This window comes from Pinus tabuliformis, chromosome 2_2, assembly GCF_031772625.1.
Source record: "Pinus tabuliformis cultivar Carrire ecotype Pingquan chromosome 2_2, CPIR1, whole genome shotgun sequence".
NCBI lineage: Eukaryota > Viridiplantae > Streptophyta > Pinopsida > Pinales > Pinaceae > Pinus > Pinus tabuliformis.
In genome coordinates this window covers 1,312,159,455-1,312,183,439 of record NC_142300.1, presented here as the reverse complement: position 1 = coordinate 1,312,183,439, position 23,985 = coordinate 1,312,159,455, and the positions used below count along the sequence as shown (strand labels likewise).

Here is a 23,985-nt window from a genome sequence, read left to right as displayed (position 1 = left end):
TTTAAATATAATTAAATAAAGTTAATTATGGATTAACTAACTAATTATTAACAACTATATTCTTTCTCAATAATTCTTCAATGACATGAATCTATTTTCCTAGTAATTTTAATTAGAAGAAATTGTTGCATTATTTAAGTAACTAAAATAGTTATACTTTTATAATTTTTTATTATTTCATATACTATTAATATTATAAGTTTTTATTTATCTATATAATTAGTAGTTAAATACAATAAATTACTTTTATTCAAATATGGTAATAAATATAACATAACTAATTTATAAATTAAGGAACTGATTTCTCTTTGTTCTCTTTGTCCCTATCCCTTGGTCTAGTCCAGTCAAATATAGCCATTAGCTGCTCTCTCTATTTAACATGTGATCTGCTCTCTCTATTTAACATGCAGTCACTCTCTATTTAACATGCAGTCATGATCTGGTTCTTCAACTTGTCCTTACTATAAACCACACTTGTTGGTTCGAAACAAATACAAATGAATGATGATGTGATTTTCGTAACCCCTCATTAAACTTTCAAATTTTTGAAATTATTTATTTCCACTCTTTCGAGAATAATTAAAATATGATATATATATTTTTGAAATCTAATATATAGGTAAACTTATGTATTTAAATTAACTTAACTTTGGTATATGATTTCAAAATATTTAAATAAGAATACCACACTCAACAAATAAATAATAAAATAATAAATTTTAGATTTAAAGATAAATTTGTGCTTATAATTAAGACTAACAACAGGAAGTTTGATTTCAACGGAGGGTGAAATTCATATTAAAAAAAAAAACCAAAACACTTACGTCCACGTTTTGCCAAGAAGAAATAGTTTGTTGCTGCCTCGCGTATAGATTTGTTGAACATTTTTTAACGATTCCATTGCAAATAGATCCCCTGTTAAGGGGAACATTTTTGATGATTCCGTTGCAAAAGAAAACATAGTTTGTTGCTGCCTCGCGTATAGATTTGTTAATCATTTTCTAATGATTCGTTTGTTGCTGCCTCGCGTATAGATTTGTTAGTCATTTTCTAATGATTCGTTTGTTGCTGCCTCGCGTATAGATTTGTTAATCATTTTCTAATGATTCCGTTGCAAATAGATCACCTGCTAATGAATCAGCCTTCCCAATTTATGCAACATTTCAAGATTCTTACTGCTCTTGTTCTAGCAAACCAATGATTAATACAACATAAAAGCGAAAACATTAATTTCAATCAACCCAATGATGGCGCCCATCTGGCTGTCCATGGCCTCGTTCCTGCCATAACAGTGGTGGAAAACATTGAAACCACTCATAGGCCGTATTATTATTTCTTCTTGAATTGGATAACACACAGAATCTGGCAGGTGATTTAGTAAACAGGTGGAGGGAATTAAGGAGAAGCAAAACCTCCTTCACAACCCATACCTCCTATGTCACGAATGAGATCTGCTGCAGAACATTAATTTGGTCAGGCAAGCAAACCCCCCAACAACCAAGGCGCATGTCGAAATGATTCAATGCATGTCAGGGGAAGATATGGACAGGACGTAAACCGAATTCGGTGACATAAACCAAACATTTTCAATACGTGTCTTTCTTCCATATCCATGACGAAGAATTCCTGAGGGTAATTTTTTTATAAATGGAAAAATTTATTATACTTCAGTTGTGAAATGAGTAATAATTTAGTTATGAAATCAGTACAATCATCTCTAGTTACTAATTACGAAATCTCTAACTACTAACTAAAAGCTAACTCATCACCCTTTAATTTTTATTCAAGAAAATCCGAGTCTTATAAAATGTAATTCATAAAGCTTTAAATTTAAGTGAAGGCTAAATACAGGTAAGAAAAATTACAGCTGGGCAAATAATGTAAATATTTTTTTGATATATTAAAAAAATTTGAAAATCGAATGCCTCTGCTTTGCATGTTGGAGGGAACAAAACAGGGCGTGCTTAGATCTGCACATGGATATGGTAGGAAGGAGCTCAGCGGAGGCGATACAGGGAGCGGCATCTATACAATTTGGAGTAGATAGGCTCATAAAGATCGGGGCAACCATGAATGCTCTGAGATGGCAGCGGCAGTGAAGTGTCTCAATGAATTACTGTAACAGCATCAACAATTGTGGTAGGAGTGAAGAATCTGAGACGAATACGATGATGCAGCAGGAGGATCTGATCCCAAGACGAGAAGAATTAGCAGCTACTCTCAACTCTAAGACTTTGAGAAGGACAAGTTATATTTCATTTTTTCTTTCAATCGTCTTGGAGGTGCGATTATATTTCAAATATTCCATGCTTGACATATAAATAATAATAATTTCTTTTGATACCGTCTTTATATTAAGGAAATAGTGATAATTTTTTCTGATAGCGTCCTTACTCAAGGTTTTGATGTATCTCTAAGGTTGCATGAGGTTGCATGTTCATTTTTTTACTCTCAATAATGGTCTGAGAGGACATGGCAAAATGAAAATAAAAGTTTCACTATTGCTTAGAAGAACTATGTCATTGGAAACTTGATCAGGAGATTTGTTTCTTGTTTTATTGCCTTCTTATTCTTGTTTCCCATCCTGGATATATTGCTGATCAATTTTATATGCACAAGAATATAATATATGCTGGGAGGGGGGTTCATGTTTCTTGTCCCTCGAAACCCTCTTGCCCCATTTCCCGTTTCTCGTAACATAGCTTAAAATTAAGCAGTTTTTATGATTATGCAAACTGCTAGATCAGGGAATTCAAGCTTATCACTCTTCCTTTGAATTATTTTTGTGTTTGTTGCCCGGTTTGCCATCCTTCTCTAAAGAGATGGTAGGCGCAGTTCCCAGGTGAGGCCTGCCTTTGAAGAAGGCCTCTTTTAAATATCCAGGTCTTCTTTCCACAACAGCTCCAGCCTTAGTGGTAGCTGAGCTCGAGCACTTACAGTGTGCCTTGCATAGTCTTGCCTTGATACACTCTGTCTGCTTCAATTGGGTTTGGGCTTAGGCAGCTATTAAATTCTTGGCAAACTTCATAAGGACTTTGTGACTTCTCCTATGTTCAGCCTGTCTTTTTGCATTTAGCCTTTTCTTTGAGCAGCGAATCCTTCATCTCACCCATAAAGTTCTGCAGTTCCAGTCTCTCCTCTGCTCTCTTTATCCTTCCTTGCCATATGGCATAGACTCTCCCAGGCCTCTAATTGTTTGGACGAATTTGTTATTACATTCATAGCAACTAGATAAATGTTTTTGTGGGTCTGAGTCTTTGGAGTTAGTCTTTTCACATGTTTCTCCCTATTCTATGGCATTGTTCTGTCCTAACTCCAATGTTCTGTCATACCAGGCCCGAGTGCCATCAGATAGTCCAATTGGGGTTCCATCGACCCCCATTTGATTGAGTACCATCCAGGGGCTGATATGGCCTTGGGGGCGTAATGATTGAAGACCTTGGGTGAATTACACATGAATTGTGATAACAACTAATCACATCTAGAGGACTGCAACATTAATACATTGATATTACTTAGCAAAAGGGCTAAAGAACTTCCTAGTGGTGAGTGATGTTTCATTTTTTAGGCTAATTCTAGGAAAGGCATGCATGTCATAAAATCACACAAGATAGAAGGAGCTGCAACAACTGATTGATGAGTTTGCGTAAGTACCTATCGAAAGGGCTGTCATTGAATCAGGGAGCAAGAACACATCCTTTAGTGGAACTGGGGTTTAAATTGCTTTGTGTTCCTCCCTACATATATCCCAAGGTAAGGATAAGGTAGAAAATATAATTTAGGATTTGCTGGACATGGGTCAGATAGTGCCACGTAGGAGTTGGGTTATCAACTGCAACTGAAATCAACACACCCCAACTCTTCCATGTGATCATTTATAGGTATAGCATGACACTATGCTCTCTGCTTCCAGCTAATTTGAATGAAGCCTGCTTCTGGAGATTTGTGTGCCACTGCTCCTTTTACGTAATATACTTCTGTTATGACTTTGTACACTCTTAAATTTTAATCCACTTTCTTTTTCTTTTTTCAAGGAAAACCATGTGGGGAAACACGAAGGGGTGCTTCCCCACATTCGTGGATAGCGTGCCTAAAACCTGTTAGTGTAGATTTAGCATGACTTGCCCAGGGGGATTCGAACCAGGCACCAACCATCACTTACTTTTCTTATTTACATATTACTTGTAATTTGTGTAAGTGACTAAATCGAAGGCAAAAAAAAAAAAAAAAAATTCTATGGTTTTGCACTTGATAATAGAAAAGGTTGAGTCACCTGTTATTGTTTTCCAGCTCAAACAAGCAGAAATTGTCCTCAAACTTTATCTCCTTTTCCCTTATGACTTTTAGGGACTTGAGTCAACCATGGGCTGAAGAGTCACTTGCAAGAAGTAAATGATGCCACCGTGATCTAAACACATGCAGAGGACCTTAAATGGGCTGCAAGATTACAACTGGGATATTGTCAACATCAGTGGGAGTCAAGGACTTGGAATAACACCAAAACCAAGTACATCATTTATATTTATCTGCAATGTGAAACAAGAATCAAGATATTCCCAGTTATTTGAGCGAGTGAAACAATAAACCAATGAATCTGCAGTTACCATGCCCCGCATCCAATGTTCTCTATCCACAATGCACATATGACTTTTACTAAATATTCTCTTGTTACTAGTTCTTGTTATAGTGGTTCTGCTTTTGATATATGATTTCAGATCTCTTTAAAAAGTTCTCTTAAAACATTAAAAGTGCTAAATGGTTTGATCAAAAGACAGTTTCAGGTTTTGATTATAGAAATGATCTGAGTTGTGATTTTTGACTCGCAAGTTACTTTCAATTAGAAACACCAACAGATGGTTTGTGACAATTATGGTAGCATTTGTGATTCTCCAAAGGCTCTGGGTTAGTTCAAGCCCTCAACAGGAAAATAGATTAACATTATTGCCTTGAGCTGTAAGAAATGTAAGCAACTTGCAAACTTAAGGTTTTATTTAAAAGTTACCTGTAATATGTCAAAACGACTGCTAGAATCCGAGTAAGAAAACAAGCTGCAATTTTACCTTTAAAATGGTTAATTCAACTTATTTTGACGTTTTAAGTAAGTTTGAAATCATACTAGGTCTTCCCAATCAAATATTGTATGTCCATTTGTGTCAATTATGTTCAGGATTTCAGAGAAAAGATTGCCTATATTTTGATTAAAGTCGCAGCATATTTTTGGCAATATCATGATTGTTTATGAAACTCACAGGACAGATTTATCATGATTGTTTTGTGAACTGACTAAATGGTTGCATTGGATCTATGCATATAATGTAATTATCTGTTTAAATTCCTGTGTAGTCCACCACATTTTGTGAATTGTTCCACATTTTATAACTCAAATACTGCATTGGATATTACATTTAAAAGTATTTTCTTAGATGGCTCATGCATCGAGAGGCACTTTTCAGAAATGCTGCTACATTGGATCAAAGTTCACACTTTAATGTCCATCAACGGTCCCTCCAAAAATCTGATATCCAATGATATAAACATTATAAATATTTACAAATTTTGGGTCATGACCCAGCATATAAGACTGTAAACAGCAATTAAGAAAGGCACTACAAGGCACTAAATATATGTATATATAAACTGATGTAGATCCATATTAACCATGGTCTATCAAACACAGGGAAGAATCAAATCCCTCAAGGCGCAAACCTTTACTCTAGTTTTGCATTGTTAAAAAGTTGTGTTTCAGTCTTTCAGAGGGATTTGATCACTCTCAGTGCTTTATAGATCTTGGGTTAAGATGGATCTACACGGAAACTGTTTAGAATGAAGATATATAGCAGATCCTACCAGCTTCCATAAGTAGCTTCATAAGCTCTTGGATGCTTGTTGATTATTTTAGCTGCTTTACTAATGTTTATACTTAATGTGTTGTATGTGAATTCTTTTAAATAAAGTACCTTGATTAGAGTCCAATGTATTTCTTTCACTGGACATTATCATATTGTTAATTTTAGGTATGTTCTATGCTTAGCGCAATTTACTTCAATTTTTCCATATTAGCCCAATGACAATATTCAGATTAGCAATCACATCAGCATGATAGTAAAGTGCAGATAGAACATAAACATAAATTGCAGAAAACAAGCCAAGACAAGAGGACACAAGATGTGGTGCCAGCCAGGGACAAACCCCAATGTGGGGAAACCCTTGATCAATTCTTCTTATATTCTTCAATAGTTCAGCAGAGAGAGAGAGATAGTACAAATACATAAAACTGATATTTATGACAACAGTAGTAAGATAGCCATTCCACTAATGATGACAGTTCTGAGATGCAATCCTGAATTGCCATGACAGTCTTCAACCAATGATAGTACTGTAGCATGTCCCTTGACAGTGAAGAGCTGCTGATCTGATGAGGGCACCTGAGACTGTACTAATCTTCCTTCATAATCTCCCAACCGTCCAATAGAGCAGCTCTAAGAAATCCTTGCTATGATGCTATGGCCTATGGCCTAGCACATAGCAACACAGAAGTAAATGTCCTTAAAACAGATATATAATCATCACCAATGCTTCAGATATTAGCATCCAATCTGCATTTGAAGTTAGCATTACAAGGTCTGAGATAAGTCTGAGTGCAGACTCCTTCACCACACAGTTTTACCTCATGACTGTGACTTCCACTTGCAAGCATTCTCATACCTGAAACAGCCTTTACCATAGTGCTAACTTCTATAGTCAATGAGCTGTCACCTACAGCTATCTGACTATACTTATTCTTGATGAGATGAAGCTTCGTTTGACTGTGTCCTAGCAACCCTTCTAGCTGTGGACTCTAGACAGTTCATAGGTCTTCCATTAGCTTGTGGCCAGACCTCCTCACAGCAGCTAAGGCTTCTCCTTACAGCGAATAATGGTTTCTTCTAGGCCTGATTTTAGAGCTCGTTTAGGACAGCAGATAGGAGCCTCTTCTTAGGTCTCTTTTACTGCAGTCAGCACAGTGACTAGATGCTCCCTTTTGCTGCGGATCAAAGCCTCCCTTTGACTGCGCATATGTGACTCCTGCAGCATATAAATCACTTATTGACAGCGTCCTAGGGCACCCTAAGTGCTGCGGTTAGGAGCCTCCTCAAGCTGCTGTGAGTTTCCTTATATAGCGTGTAAGGATCTCCCTTTTCTGCGGATTAGATCTCCCTTGAGTACTGTGGCTAGGGCAGCATAGGAACCCTCATTAACTGCGGCCTAGGTGACTTCTGCCTTTGCGGTTATAGGACTCCTTCAGGCAGTGTTAAGGTCTCTTTATAACAGCGTTAAGGTCTCTTCACCATGACTGCGTTTTGGGGCAGCGTTAGGGCATTTAAGGACAGCGTCTTACGGTCTGTTATAGACCTGCGTTTAGCCTCTCCTTGCTGTGTTTCCATGACTGCATTTAGGGCAGCGTAGGGACTCCTAGAAGACCCTTTCTCCTCCACGTCTAGGGCTTCTCCCTGACTGTAATTAGGACTCTCCATGACAGCATTTAGGATCTCTCCTTGACAGTGTTAAGATCTCTCCTTCAGACTGTGTTAGGGCTTCTTCATTAGGGCAGTGTAGAGCCTAGGGCACTCCCTTTAGATCTCTCCTTCATCAAAACCCAAAACAGAATGAAGAGAGAGATCACAAGAGCATGTATAAAATGACTTGCAAGGCACCTCTATTTATAGTGCAACGTTGAGGATAGATGGGGGGTAATTTGGTTGCTGGCTGACCTTGACGAATTGTCATATAACACAAATAAATTCATATCTCCATGAATACATATTGGAATCGGATGATCTTTAGATCAATCTTACACCTCTCGGCGAGAAGAATCCAAGAAAAATATCAGCTGCCGTGAATAAGAAGACCCACATGGAAGTTTGGCCCTAGTTGCCAATTTTAACACATATTAATTCCCAACATGTTAGAGTTATGTTCTTAAGCTTTACTATAAGGTTTGGTTTATGAACAAATGTTCCCCTAGCGTTGCAGCCTTCTTGAGCTTTAGTAACTTGCCAGGGTGTGGTGCGTTAGTTATTAAACATTCAAATGCTTTTTGTCATATGCCTCATTATATCAGTATTATTGTGATCTTTTCAATAATTGTACTTTGTGTTCCAAGTTGAGGCCTGTCAACCAATCAAAGTAGAAATCCAATCACGTGTATGGCATGACGAAACAGCATATGCAGATTTTGTGAAAATAAACCAGAATTGAAAATTGACTTTCAAGCAACTGAGCAATTAAAGCTAGTCGATGGTCTCTGGTTAGGGGAATTTTGTGATTCTTGGTTATTAACAATGTTTAAGCTCCATCAATTCTACTAACCTATTTGTTGGTAGTTCTGAGAATGATATAAAGCAAGTAGATATTTTTCCAGACCTATTTTGAACAATTCCCGGATACGTGGAACTCTTTTACTTGTACTCTTAAGCATTGCATACTGTGTCCCAAACTATCCCTTTTTTTACTAATGACTTGTGTAAAGATTAAATCTCACTAGTTAAAGTGGAAAAGCTACTACTACTATGCTGTATGTCACATGGTCTCGTCCTTAATGTTGGGGTTATGCAGGTGTTCCTTATTGCAATTGTTATAACCATAACAATAATAACATGGTCTTTTGCATCAAAACATGCTCAACATTCAGTTGCTATTGTTTCCAATAATCTTTGTGATGAATGGCTCACATATGCCAAAGCAAGCACAAGATCAGTTCTTGAGGGAAACAATGCATCTGCAACCCATTTAGCTAATCTAATGGTGTCATCTGTACTGAAGGGAAGCTTGTCTTCATATTCAACATTAGAAGAGCAGGTTTGTGTCTTTGGGCCAATCATTTCAATTCGGAAAATGGGACAATTAATTATGGTTATGAATTGATAGTAAAAATCACAATTCTTTTCCTTATTTTTTCAGGTGAAGCCTGCACTTTTCCTAGTATACTCAACTAATCCATACACAACACAAGTTTTCTTCATGGGAAAAAATGGATTACTCATCTCTTACTATTCAGATTTTACTGAGACATTCATCCTGTTTGCAAATACAACCAATAATTCAAAGAGCAATGTATTAGCTGAAAGGAGTCAAGGATATCTCTGGTATCGTCAGTCAACTACTTTTAGCACAGGACAACCAGTAGGAGAGGCGATTCCAACAAGTGCATATGCTTTCTGGGAAACAAAATGGTTTCAAGATGCACTCTATAGTGAGCATGGGCTCACTACTTGGGGCTTGACATTTGGTCAGTCTAAAGAACTCTTATTCCTGTCATTGGCTTCTGTTAAAGATTCATCTAATGCAACTCCATCTGGTGTTGTGGCTTTAGGAGTGCCAATGAGTAGTTTAACAAACATCATAATGCTATTTGACCTTCAAGGTATTGATATGTATCTAGCCACAGAAGATGGGTATTTGCTTGCACAAACGGGATCTACTTTCCATGTGGAAGGTGATGTAGACAAACCTATACTATTGGAAGCTACAAAATCTAGTAATGTTGTGGTGGCAGGAGCAGCTCTGTATCTCAAAAGTAAATTGGATAATATATCCAGATTGGGCAACGAAACTTTCAGGACCTCTGACGCAAGAATTCAAGGTGCACAATATACGTTATCCAGTGCCCCACTTCATCTTGCTGGAAAATCCCTGGTATTTTATTTCTTTCTTTGTGACAAGTTATAACCTTTACATTTTCTAGAATCTAGAAAAGAGATTATTTCTCCAGAATTGAGTTGTACAAACATTATTTCCTACATAGATGTACACAAATTTGGTGGAAAACAATCAAATGGCAGATTCCTCGTGTACTGTACGAAGACGCTATTTTACACTCAAAAATTTTCATTTTATCTTTTTCTAGGGGCTTGGAGTTTGAATGACTTTGCCTAGGATGTGCATTTCCATCTCCTGCCATATATATTTATTTATTGCTTACTAATAAGTCAATTTGTTTGCACAGGTATTTGTTTTGATTATTCCACATAAAAGCATTTGGGGTCCCATGACAAGTCAGAGTCAGACAACATTGATTCTTCTAATCACATTGGCGGTTTGCATGTTCCTTGTAAGCTGTCTTTTCATTTTTTCACTTACAAGAGCTACAAGAAAAGAGATGCACCTTTGTGCAGGATTAATTCGACAACTTGAGGCAACAAAGCAATCAGAGAGAAAGAGTAACCATAAAAGCATTGTTTTTGCAAATATGAGTCATGATCTGCGGACATCCCTTGCAGCTATCATTGGCCTCATTGATCTCTGTCGTTATGATGTTGCTAAAGGGTCAGAATTGGAGGCAAACCTCTTCCAGATGAATACTTGTGCAAGTGATCTACTTGGTAAGTCCTTAGTTGTGGTAGTAGTAATATGAATGGAGTTGTGTTGTGTGGATGATACAGAAATAGAATTATGACATGTTAGTTTGTAAATTTAATCTTGTGGGACATAGTTCTATGTTATTTCTTGTAATATATAAATTGAAATTGGTTCAAATTACCCTGCCCTAAACAGATTGTTTGTCTATTACAAGTTGTTGAGATCTTGATTCCCATTTTATGTCAAAATCAGAATTGCAGGAGCCTTTCGCAATGAAATTAATTTTTTCTTACATAGAAGTTGTTTGGAGTCCTAATTATTGCCATACTCTTGTCAATGTATGCTTATTTTACAGGGATATTGAATTCAATCTTGGATATAAGTAAAATCGAGGCTGGAAAGCTGCAGTTGGAGGAGACTGACTTTAATATTGTTCAGGTGCTGGAGGAAGTTGTAGATATGTTTTTTGTTGTGGCACTAAAAAAAGACATAGAAGTTGTATTGGATTTATGTGATGAATCTGTACAAAAGGTCTCATGGGTTAAAGGCGATGTAGGCCGGTTAAAGCAGATATTGTCTAATTTACTAAGCAATGGAGTGAAGTTTACAACTGAAGGTCATGTGGTATTACGTGCTTGGGTTAAGGAAGTAGCCCATGGCAATTTGTCTGTTCATAAGAGCCAGAAGGGTCACGTCCTCACGTGTTTGTGGAATTATATGTTCAAATGGTTCCTTAAGGATGGTGAGGCTTACAAGCAAGTAGACACTTTTTCTAAATTTCATACCAATCCAAACTATGTTGAATTTGAGTTTGAAGTAGACGACACAGGAAAGGGCATCCCAAAGGACAGACGCAAGGCAGTTTTTGAGGAATTTGTCCAAGTTGATAAGTTAACCTCTAAGATGCATGATGGAACTGGTTTGGGTCTTGGCATTGTTCAAATCATTGGTAAGCAATGGTGATTGCTTTTTTGGTCTTGCTGTGCTTTGTCATGGTTTTCAAATTTTTGGATAGTGTGCATACCATTTTTATGACTTTTCAAAATAAAAGTTATAAATATATGATCATTTGATATATGTTTCATATTTCATGTCTTTATCAACTTTTCCTTTCTTTAGTTTACCTCCAGTTGATATGTCAATATATATGCATCTCAATAATTTGTTGGAAGAATATGAATGGTACTAACAATGTTTACTATGATTCCATTTCTTTCGAAAGGTGCATCTGATGAGTGGAGATATCAACATCATTGATAAAGATGAACCTGGAGAAACATCGGACTTGCTTCAGGTTTAACCTTTTTTTCAAAAGAGCTTCTAAGAGATATACTGTAGAGAAGAGCACAAATGAAGTGAATCAGTTAGGTATCCATGCGCTTGATGGTGCTTCTTTACAGGATACATTTGGTTCAAGTGGCAGAGATCTGCCATTCAAGACTGGCAACAAGGATTAAAGTCTGAATCTTTTACAGCTAGGATTTCAGGGGCAGATTTCCGTGAAAGTATTCCACATATAGAAGGTGTCCGTGCGATACTTGCCATGCATGGGGAGGCAGGAAAAAGCATTTTGAAAAAATGGTTGGAGCGACGAGGTGTACAGGTTTGGATGTTAAATCAATGGGAAGATCTTGTTCCGATGCTTGAAAACTTAGGACATGATATTTTCTTCAACAGTTGTAGATCTTCCAGTTCTTTTGAGTTGGTTTCTCCAGAGTATCACTTTAGTAATACATGCCTTGATTATGGTGTTGAGCAACCTCCTACAGCTGGTTGTGGTTCAACTGGTGAGGTTATCAAACAAATAGAAATGGACAGAGTAGGTACTTATCTTTTAGTTTTGTTGGACATCAACATGATTGTTGGACCTATGGAACAAATGTCAATGCTTTTAAGTAAGTTTTATGGAGGTGGACAGATTCCTAACTACAAGGTAGTCTGGTTAGCTACTACAAATACTTCAAGTATGGATTTAGAGAAGTTGAAGAGTGGAATGGTTCCATGCGACCTAATAATACATAAACCAATTCATGGCTCTCGCCTTCATGCTGTTTGGGAACTTTTACAGGACCTTACTATGAAAAGAATGCTACAACCTTCAGAAGTTAGAGCATCGTCTGTTTTGCAGCAGAAGCAAACAAGTGATGAACCTTGCAGAATTGAATCCGTTTATAAAAATGGAATGGGTTTGGACAATAGACAAGATCAAAGCAAGTTGCAGTTAGTATCCACAAAATATGACAAGAAATTGAGACCTCTAAGTTCACTGGTTGGCATGCATATTCTGGTTGCTGAAGACAATGTTGTTTTACAACGACTTGCATAATCTATGCTTAGACGGTTAGGTGCCACTGTTGAATGTGTTTATAATGGGGCAGAGGCTGTGCGATTAGTTTCTGAAGCTCTTCATCATAACATGAAGGCCAAAAACGGCATCGGTTCATCAGAAGAGCTGTCACTGGAAGCATCTGTTCCGGCAAAGCCCTGTTGCTTTGATATTCTTCTAATGGACTGTGAGGTAATTGATTGAAATCGCACATCAAATTCATGTATTTCTTTACACTTTTTCCAACTTTATGTTTGAAAGAAAAGTCACACTCTAAGCATAGGTCTTTATAACATGAAATATAGTTGTAATTACTCTTGAAACATCAAGGTTATGCCCACAGTGAAAATCAAGGTTCCCAAATAAAAAAATCCTTGGAAAATAAGTAAACATTCGAAGGAAAATGTCAGAAGATTATTGTTATTCAGTTGAATTTTAATGAGAGATGAGTATGACTAGGAATTGATGAATGGAAGTTACTTTGTTTGGTAGCATAGTCATGGTAAGTTTAGCTTAGACATTTTTTTTTTGTTAGGGGTAAATTCAGTAACTAGAACATATAATCATTGCTGCCACCTATTACTGCCTGAATTAGTAGCTTCAACAAGGTCCATTCAAGGCACTAAGCGGTAAGTGGATAGGAGATGTACCCACTGTCACATTAACGCAATATCCTCTCACCTTAGGCCAACTCCTACAATGTCACAGGGCTATCCCAATCTACACACACTTCACAACAAGCCTAACTGACCAGTGCCTAGAAACACTGAATATGATAGAGGTTAGGAGTCAATTGAAGCAAAATGCTTAGTCTGATATATGAATGATAATTTCAGAAAATACAAATCAGCATGTAAAACTCTCGCAAAATACACAATAGATGGTTACCTTTGGTGCTTAGGTATATCATCAAGTGGGATGATTGTCCTTGTTTGCCACTTGATTTATAACCTGATTTGGACAAACTTTTTTCTTTTTCCGGAGAAAAAAACTGTAATTTTTATTAATAATAATAAAAATTACATTTTGTAAACACACAAAGGTGTTTATGCAGATTGGTGAGGAACAAGCACATCATGATAATGCTGAAAAAACATCAGGTCTTGGGTCGATAAAGGCACAGATCCCCAAATACAAAAGACCGAAATGTTCAGCATCAAAATGGGCAGATTATAACAAGTTATGTACAATAATGTTCATAGATATAGTCTGATCTAAGTTACCAGGATACGGATACGGATCCGGATTCGGATCCGGATACGGATACGGATCCGTTGGATTTTTGAAAAGCCAGGATCCGGATACGGCGAGGATACGGGGAGTACAAAAATATATAATAATATTTTTAAAAATTTTAGAAAATACATTTGATGTTTAAAATCAAAACCATTCATGAATCACAACATTAGAACTAAAATTATTAGATAATTTATGAATCTGAACACTGAAATGATGAAATTTAAAAACTAACAAACAAATAAACATATAAATATTAATACCAACATATTGATATAATTGTTAAAATAAAGTTATAACATAAAATATATATATTTTTATTTATAAAAATTAAAAAATATTTTAATTTTTAATAACCAAACATAAAGTTATATGAATTATGACATAAAAAGAAAAAATTTAAAATGAAATATAAAACATACGGTTTATTAAACATAAATATATTGATTTAAAATAAATAAATTAAAATAACTTTATTATATATATTAACATCAAAATAAACTTTTTAATTAAATAAAAAATCTTTATATTGAAAGCTTATTTAAAAAACATATTGAATTAAAATAACTAATAAATAAAAATAACTTTATTATACATATCAGAAAATCTTTATATTAAAAGGTTATTAAAAAAAACTTGACGCATAATTTTATTGAAATCTTTATTTTTATATATATATGCGGGAAAATGGTATTAAGAAACTTCATGCTGGTATTAAGAAACTTCACGTGTAATCTTTAATAAAATCATTTTATATATATGCGATATTAAAAAGCTTATATATATGCCAGATGATATTAAAAAATATGACCCGTAAATAAATTAAAATAACTTTATTATATATATTAACACCAAAATAAACTTTTTAATTAAATCGGAAATTTTTATATTGAAAGCTTATTAAAAAAACAAATTGATTTAAAATAAATTTATTATATATTTATATATATTAACCTCATTGAAATCTATGCGGGAACATGGTATTAAAAAACTTCGCTTAATCTTAAAAACTACACGCTTAATCTTATATGCCAGATGGTATTATAAAACATAACGCATAATAATTTTATTTATATATTTATATATATATAAGCGGGCAGATGTTATTAAAAACTACGCCTAATTTTATTTAAATTTTTATATATAAATTTATATATATATACGCTGGCAAATGGTCACTAACTAAATCACTACCTGACCGTACGCGGATCCTAGCGTATCCGTATCCGTACCAGTTTCGGATTCGGGGATCCGCGGTTCCACCTCTTGCCCTCAGCGGATCCGGTAACGTAGAGTCTGATAGAAAAAAACAGTAAACTGCTGTTGCAAAAAGAACAAAAAATAGAGCCTAGACCCATAGTTATCCCCGTGAAGTGGGAGAGATGATCTGTCTGAATTGAGCATCAGAGTAATGACTGTATGCTAGTGTAGAATTGTGTTAAGTTTAGGTATGTTCTATGCTTAGAGCAATTTATTTCAATTTTCACAGTTAGCTCAATATCTTTTCCAGATTAGCAATCACATCAGCATTAAAGTAAACTGCAGATAGAACATAAACATAAATCGCAAAAGACAAGCCAAGACAAGAGGACACAAGATGTGGCGCTAGCCAGGGACAAACCCCAATGTGGGGAAACCCTTGATCAATTCTTCTTATATGTTCTTCAATAGTTCAGCAGAGAGAGAGAGAGAGTACATTTACAACAAAAATCAACACTTTGACTTGACAAGATAAGAACATAGATCTTCTCTAAGAAGATGCCTCGTGAGGTAACTGATATGGACTCATGTGATTCCATCACCCTATCATAGTGCTGCACCATCATACCATGCCCATCATCACAAAGCTGCATCACTGCTGAGCTGTACCTCATCATGTTGTACCCATCTTGCTGCTCTTCATCATCATGCTGCACACATCATGCTGCTGCACCGTATCATCATGCTGCACCTCCTTGTGCTGCATCTTCAAACTGTACCTTACTGTGCCCATCATGTTGCATCCCCTTGTGCTGCATCTTCAAACTGTACCTTACTGTGCCCATCATGTTGCATCCCCTTGTGCTGCATCTTGATACACTTATGCTGCACCTTGATACACTTGTGTTGCACACCTTGATACACATATGCTGCACCTTGATACACTTGTGCTGCATACCCTGATACATATATGCTGCACCATAACTTCTGTCATGCTGCCATACTGCCTTAGTCATGCTGCCACAGCCTTAGCAGCTGCCACACAGTCTTAGTAGCTAGATAGACTATGATCCCACAGTCCTAGGAAACACACAATGCTGATCTGTGTGTTATAGGAGCTAGGTATGGGTAGCAGTTCCTTTATCTAGACTGCTGATAAGAACCTTTTGTGACAGCACATAGGATCTCCTCATCTGAAGAGACCTCTCTCTTTAATTTGACTGGTCTTTAGGACAGCGGACAAGATGTGCACCTAAAACATAACTGAAGTGAAAACTTCCGTAATAAACATAAATAAATAAATATTTTATTAATGATTAAATGATGATTGTTTACAGTGAGGGTCCTTGGCTTATATACTGCCATGGGCACCCTTTTGGGAAAGGGCGCGATCTTATGATCATGCCCTTTCATCTAATTAACCTAAAATTAAATAATTTTTATATAACATTGCCTTCCTCTCGAAAGAATGCTTTGTCCTCAAAGCATACGTAACGACGGATGTTGTTGACAAAATGATTCATTCTCCCAAGAAGCTTCTTCTTCGGGTAAGTCCTTCCACTTGATTAGGTATTCCTTGATTGTACGATGTCGACGCTTTCTTTCTCTAGTAGATAAAATACCTTCTGGTTCTAGAATGACCCTTCCCTCATCATCCAGGGATGGAAGCGTTGTTTGCGCTGATTGATGGTCGCCTAGTGCCCTTTTAAGGCAGGAGATATGGAAGACATTGTGAACACGACTTTTCTCTAGAAGGCTTAAACCATACGCAACTTGGCTGATCTTTTTGTTGATCTGATAAGGTCCGTAGAACTTTGGTGCCAATTTGTTTTTTCCTTTCTGTTTTAAGGACAATTGTTTGTATGGTTGGAGCTTGACAAACACCCATTCTCCGACTTCGAACTCTCTTTCGGTTCTGTTTCGGCCTGCTTGTTGCTTCATACGATTCCTCACATTATTCAAGTTTTCTTTCAGTATTTGGACGATTTTTTGGGTTTCTTCTAGTTGATTTTTAACAGCAGGTAGATTTGTCTGGACAATAGCTTGATCCTTCCATTTTGGGGGTTCATATCTATACAAAGCTTGAAATGGCGTCATTTTCGCTGACGTATGATAAGTAGAATTATACCACCACTCAGCGAGATGCAACCATTGAGCCCACTTATTTTGTTTTTCTGTAGTGTAGCAATGTAGGTAGGCCTCCAAACATTTATTGACAACCTCTGTTTGTCCATCTGTTTGAGGGTGATAAGCGGAACTCATATTTAGGTAGGTTCCTATGTGGTTGAACAACTCCTTCCAGAAATTACCCTTGAATTTGGCATCTCTATCACTCACAATGACTTTCGGAAAACCGTGTAACTTATATATATTTTTGCAGAATATTTCAGCGATTTGTTTAGCTGAGTATGATTTCTTTATTGCCATAAAGTGAGCATATTTGGTGAGTCTGTTGACCACTACGAAAATCTTGTCCTTGCCTTCAGATACGGGTAATCCTTCAATAAAGTCCATCGAAATGTCTTTCCATTTTTGGTTCGGAATGTTTAAAGGATGAAGTAATCCAGGTGTCGTAATATTTTCACTTTTATTCCTTTGACATGTGTCACACTTTGCTACATACTTCTGAATATCGTGACTCATTCCTTTCCAAAAGAAGGATTGACGTGCATTGTAGCAAGTCTTAAAGAATCCTACATGTCTGGCTGACGGTGAGTCATGTGACTCCTTGAGTATCTTAAATTTAAACTTGGAATTGGCATTTTGATAGATTCTTACCTTTTACCATAGAATATCATTCTTCCATTCAAATTTTGAGTTGTTGGGAAGGTTATTGATTATCGCCGTTATTTCTGGATCCTTGGCATACTCACTTCGAATCTCGTTAAGCCATTCAGGAGCAACAACCGAGATTGCAAGTAGTGTTGGTTCTTCGTCTTTCCTGGATAGGGCATCGGCTACTACATTGTCTTTTCCCCTTTTATGTAGTATTTCCATGTCAAAGGCGACAATTTTTTCAATCCATTTTTGTTGTTCTTCGGAAAGTGTTTTTGTTGAAGGAGGTGATGGAGACTATTATGGTCTGTTTGAATGGAGAACTTACTTCCCAAAAGATATTGCCTCCACTTAGCTTGTGCGTGCATAATAGCGAGCATTTCCTTGTTGTATGTGGACTTGAGGTGTTCTCTTTTATTGAGTTTCCTACTTTCAAAAGCTATTGGATGCCCTTCTTGCATTAACACTGCACCTATACCGAATCCAGAAGCATCACACTCAATGATAAATAGTTTAGAAAAATCTGGTGTTGCCAATACGGGGGCATTAGACATAACTTCCTTTAATTTTTCAAAACACCTTCCTGCTTCCTCATCCCATAGAAATGAATTCTTCTTTAAAAGGTTTGTCAGAGGCGCAGTTATATGTGCGTAGTTTTTAATAAACCTTATGTAATATCCAGTCAAACCTAAGAACCCTCTTAGCTTGGATATATTAATAGGTTTGGTCCATTCTTTTATAGCTTTGATTTTATTAGGGTCCACCTTTACGCCTTCATGGGATATAATGTGTCCAAGGTATTCTACTTCTTCCTTTCCGAAAGTGCATTTGGATTTTTTTGCATAAAACTGATGCTATTTTAGTAGTGTAAGAACTTTATCCAGATGTTGTAAGTGCTCCTTCCAAGTTTTACTGTAAATTAAAATATCGTCAAAGAATACTAGTACAAACCTCCTAAGATGTGGATGAAATAATTTGTTCATAGTTGCTTGAAACGTTGCTGGTGCATTGGTTAACCCAAACGGCATTACTTTAAATTCATAGTGACCTTCGTGTGTTCGGAATGCCGTTTTTGGTATATCTTCCAACTTGATTCTGATTTGATAATAGCCTGATCTTAAGTCCAATTTTGAGAAGTATTTTGCACCATGTAGCTCCTCCAACATTTCATCAATAAAGGGAATTGGGAACTTGTTTTTAATTGTTATTTTGTTTAATCCTCTATAATCAATACATAGCCTGAATGAACCATCCTTCTTCCTTACCAATACCACTGGAGCAGCATACGGACTTTTACTTTTCGAGATGATCCCACACTTTAAAAGGTCTTGGATTAATCTCTCAATTTCCGTCTTTTGGTGATGTGGATATCGGTATGGCTTGATGTTGACGGGGTCTAATCTTGCTTTGACTTCTATTGTATGCTCAATTTCCCTGTTAGGAGGCATTTTCATAGGTAGGTCTTGAAATACTTTTTCATGCTTCTGAATTAGATCTTGTATCTCTGGTGACTCTTCACCGATCGTATTTGCAGATAACATTTCTAATTGGTGACATTGTACTACATAAGCGGGTGCTCCTTTTCGAATCATCTTCATCCTCTGAGACGATGATACAATTTGATTCTCTGGTGCTTGGAATCTGTGTAATTTATACCTTTGGCCTCCCCATTTAAATCTTATGAATTGTACTTGATGTTTGGCAGCATAAGTGCCTAGAGTTCGTAGCCATTGGATACCTAAGACTACATCTACTCCACCTAATGGTATCGTGAAGAACGGAGATTCTAAATTAAAGTCTTGAATCTGCAATTTGACCTTATGGCATTTCCTTACTTTTTCAATCTTCTTACCGTCAGCTATCATCACGTTCATGTTTGATAAGGGAAATGAGAAAATATTGAGTCTCTTTGCCACGGCTGCATCTAAAAAATTGTGGGTGCTACCAGAGTCAATGAGAATCACTACGTTGTTCTTCTTTATATGTCCTTTCAACTTTAAAGTCTAATGTTGTGATATACCTGTCATAGCTGATAGTGACACTTGCGGAATACTTCCGTCATCTAATTCTGGGGCATCTTCCGTTTCTCAGGAGGAAAAATCGATTGAGGAGATCTCTTGTAGCTGAGGGGTAGGGATAACAAATTTCGGAGAGAAATATTCTCATCCGAAGATACATCAGCAGAGAGAGGCAATGAGTGATCTAGAAGCCTTGACGCAAATTTTTTGACGTAGGGCCAGAAGGGCCATGCAGAAGCAGCACAGAGGGAGAGAGAGAAAGTCGAAATTCAGAGAAGAGGGTCAGTTTCAGCAACTGGAAGCCAGGGTGTGAGACCGGGAGGCTGAGAGCAGTGACTCTGGGCTATTGATCGATTCCCCAGTTGGGTGACGATGTACTTGAGAGGGTTGATGCTAGGATAACGTAGAGCCTGCTAGGGCACCTCATCCAGCAGTCGGAACAATCGAGACTTTTTCTCAGTGACTGTGTGAGGTAAACTCACAAAGCTTCTGCCAGTATTTCTCTCTGTAACTGAATAACCTTGTGAAGTATTCAGTGATGAATTCAGAATTTGCTACTACTTAATAATAATAAACCCTCAGAGATGCTGCACCGGTTTTCCCGCATTGGGTTTTTTCGGGGAATATTGTCCAAAAATAACTTTGTCCTATGTGTTTCTATTTTCCTTGCTCAGTTTCTATGTTTCAGAATCATATTTAAATTGGTGTAGGCTGCTTGAGTAATTTACTTCAATATTTCATGAAGACATCTGAAATAAGTTTGTAACAAAATTTACAATCTAGGTGAAGTAGATCCAGCTGATTGCAATAGGATTCTTGAGATTGTTAGATCCTAGAATTTTTCACAAACACGATTCCAATCTGCCCTCTAGCTGACCATTCGTCCATCAATGCATCAACACGTAGGGTCTTCTTCCGATTTGTTCACAACTTATTTGTGAACAAATCTAGATTGCCCACTACTGCTCCTCAACTCCTTTGGGACTTCTTGCCCACTAGCTGTTCCTTAGTCCTTCAAGGACACAACTCTTATGGACTTCTTCTCACTAGTGCCTTCCTGTGCTACCTAATGAAGACACACTTAGGGCATGGAGGGCTACCACCTATCACTGTAAAAGGTCCTTCTCCAACAATGAACTTGGGCTAGTCAAACAACTCTCTTTGACCTCCTCCTTCTGTCCTTCAAAGATATGTCTATTGAGCCAAAGACGTTCTTGCCAGCTGATCTAGGGATACTAAGATCATCCAATTAATGCCCTCCTTACAGCCTTAGGATGACCTTCAAATTTTATCCAAACTAGACTCTATCCTCTGGCAAACAACATCAAACAAGGAGAAACCTCACCATACCTTATCTGCAACTTTTTTCTGCTTATTTTGACTTGGGCTCCAGTCCACTTGACTGAGGTTGTTACTTTTAGATAACAATAGTATGTTCTATGCTTTAGCACAATTTACTTCAATGTTCCTTATCATCGCAATGACAATTTCCAATTATCTTCAGTAGCAATCACATTAACTTATACACTTTTACAGTAAATGCAGATAGAACTTAAAAACATATGCAAAAGACAATCCAAGACAAGAGGACACAAGATGTGGCGGATGCCAGGGACAAACCCCAATTTGGGAAAACCCTTTGATCAATTCTTCTTATCATTCTTCAATAGTTCAGTAGAGAGAGAGAGAGATTACAAATATCAGAAATACATGCCCAAAACAGTTATGCAAAATTAGCAGTAAATGTAGCCCTAACCAGAAAGTCAACGGTGGTCAAAGTTGCCCCAAAATGTCCTCAAAGCAACTCGGTTAACAACAGAAGAATGGGGCCTGCCAAGGGAGTCAAAGTGAACCCAAAACCTGCTCGGTCAACCCAATCAAAGTTTGCTGTAATTTTGCGGTCAAACCAGAAAGTCAATGTAGTAGTCAACTTGGTCAAACAGTGCCCAATCACCTCGAAATCCACGCCAAAGAATGCACAACCTGCAGAAATCAAAATTCTGCCCACAAAACAGAAGTCAACATTGGTCAAATACTCCAAGTCAACATTGGTCAACGCATGCCCTAATCCTTGAAATTTTCGACCTCCAAAACTAGTCCAGAAATCTGCCTTCCTCCACACGTGTGAAGTAGAGAGCCTCCAAGTTGTACAAACCAATCAAGAGAGGAGAGAGAAGAAGTTGTGATGAGATGAGTGATGTCCAAATGAGAGAAGGGTTACTTCTATTTATACACTTCGTTGAGGGTGAGGAGACACATCCATTAGGCTTGTTGAGACTACATTTGACTGAGGCTGACCTTGGCAATTTGTCCATGAGAAAGAATAAATTCAAAATTCCATTTCTGCTTGTCAAAATGAGATGATCTTTATATCAAAACTGTACCTCGAAAAGAGGAATCCAATGCAATAATCATCTCCATCACATGAGTTGTCCTAAGGTGGAAGTTTGCCCTAGTTGCCAATTTTAACACTCCCTCTCAACTAGGGAGAATTCCACCTGTCAATCCATTTGTCATCATCATGCCAACCTGTCATCCTGTACCATCCCTGTCATCACTGCCCTGTACTGCTTTGTTGTGCTCTGCTGTGCTGAACCATGAAGTAATAATGAAGAAGAAGTGATCGAGAGTGAGTCACAAGACCTTACCACTCTCCATTGACACAAGTAAGTCCTTGATCCCAGATCAAGTTGTTGAACACCATGCATCCTAGTCATAGGGATTACTACAGTACATGATGTGTCCATCGGTAGTGCTATGGTATCGAACCATATTTTCCCAACTCATTGGCCAGATGAGAGGTACTTCCCATGAGTCCTAGACTCTATGGGTATGATGTGTGCCAGGGCATTAACAAGAGAAGGTAAACCACTCATCTTGCTCATATGCCGTAGGAGAAGGTGAACCACTCATCCTATGCATATGTCAATCATAGGGGAAGGTGAACCACTCACCCTACATGCATGTGTCTGAGTAGGGGAAGGTGAACCACTCACCCTACACACATGTCAACCATAATGGGGTATCACAGGGGAAGGTGAATCACTCACCCTATATCCAGCGCACCACTAGGGGAAGGTGAATCAATCACCCTATGGTTGCTCATAGCTCGAAGAAGTACCCCAAGCCCCCATGAGCTCCCAGAGATTTGTGCCCAATTCATATGGGACCCTCATAGGAGGGTCGTTCCACGACTCCAAGTCTCTCCTGGAAGGTTAAGAATTTGACCTTCCCCAAAGGCTTCATGAGAATGTCTGCAACCTGCTCATCTGTCTTGATGTGTTGGAGCCTAACTGCTCCCCATTGTACCATATCCCGGATAAAGTGGTACCTGATATCAATGTGCTTGGAGTGGTCATGGAACACGGGATTCTCTGATAGAAGAATCCCACTCTGGTTGTCGGAAAACATCATGGTGGCATCTAGCACGTGCTCAAATAGCTCATTGAAGAGCTTCCTCAACCAAACTGCTTCACAATAGGCCATACTCGCAACAATGTATTCGGCCTTGGCGGTGCTTAGTGCAACCAATTTCTGCTTCTTGCTCATCCAAGATATTGAAGCAGACCCCAAAGAGAAGCAACACCCAGATGTGCTCTTACGATCCACCACACTGCCAGCCCAGTCAACATCTGAATATCCATGTAGCCTCAAATTTCCAGCAGTGTATCTTAGTCCATAGTGGATTGTGCCTTGGAGATATCTCAAGAGATTCTTAGCAACAATCCACTGAATGTGATGAGGCTTGACCATGTATTGCCTCAACGTATTCACAACGAAGCATATGTTAGGATGAGAGTTGACCAAAAACATCAGGGCCCCCACAAGTTGACAATACTCAGTAGGGTTCACCAATCCGGGCCTAGCAGCACTTCCACATAGCTTCTTAAAGTTGAGTTCGATAGGAGAAGTCACGCACTTACAGTCCACCATCCCACATCTCTTAAGTAGCTTCACAATGTATTTTCCTTGAGAAAGGAAAATCTCACCTAGCTTTTGCTAGACCTCCAACCCTAGGAAATAATGCATCAGTCCTAGTTCCTTCATCTCGAACTCGGAAGCCAACTCCCTCGTGCATTGATGAATGAGAGG

At 37.6% G+C, this 23,985-nt stretch overlaps 1 protein-coding gene across 1 annotated transcript in view; it reads left to right on the top strand.

Moving 5' to 3' along the window:
- Nucleotides 1–1,861: 1,861 nt before the first annotated feature.
- The window catches only part of LOC149198352 (histidine kinase CKI1-like), a 105,011-nt gene continuing 82,887 nt past the window's right edge, over nt 1,862–23,985 (top strand). Inside the window, 8 exon segments of the mRNA XM_089406155.1 lie at nt 1,862–2,282; nt 8,596–8,838; nt 8,941–9,675; nt 9,986–10,361; nt 10,694–11,285; nt 11,560–11,620; nt 11,622–11,744; nt 11,747–12,856. Coding sequence (XP_089262281.1) covers nt 2,109–2,282; nt 8,596–8,838; nt 8,941–9,675; nt 9,986–10,361; nt 10,694–11,285; nt 11,560–11,620; nt 11,622–11,744; nt 11,747–12,856 — 3,414 coding nt within the window. The 5' untranslated portion in view covers nt 1,862–2,108.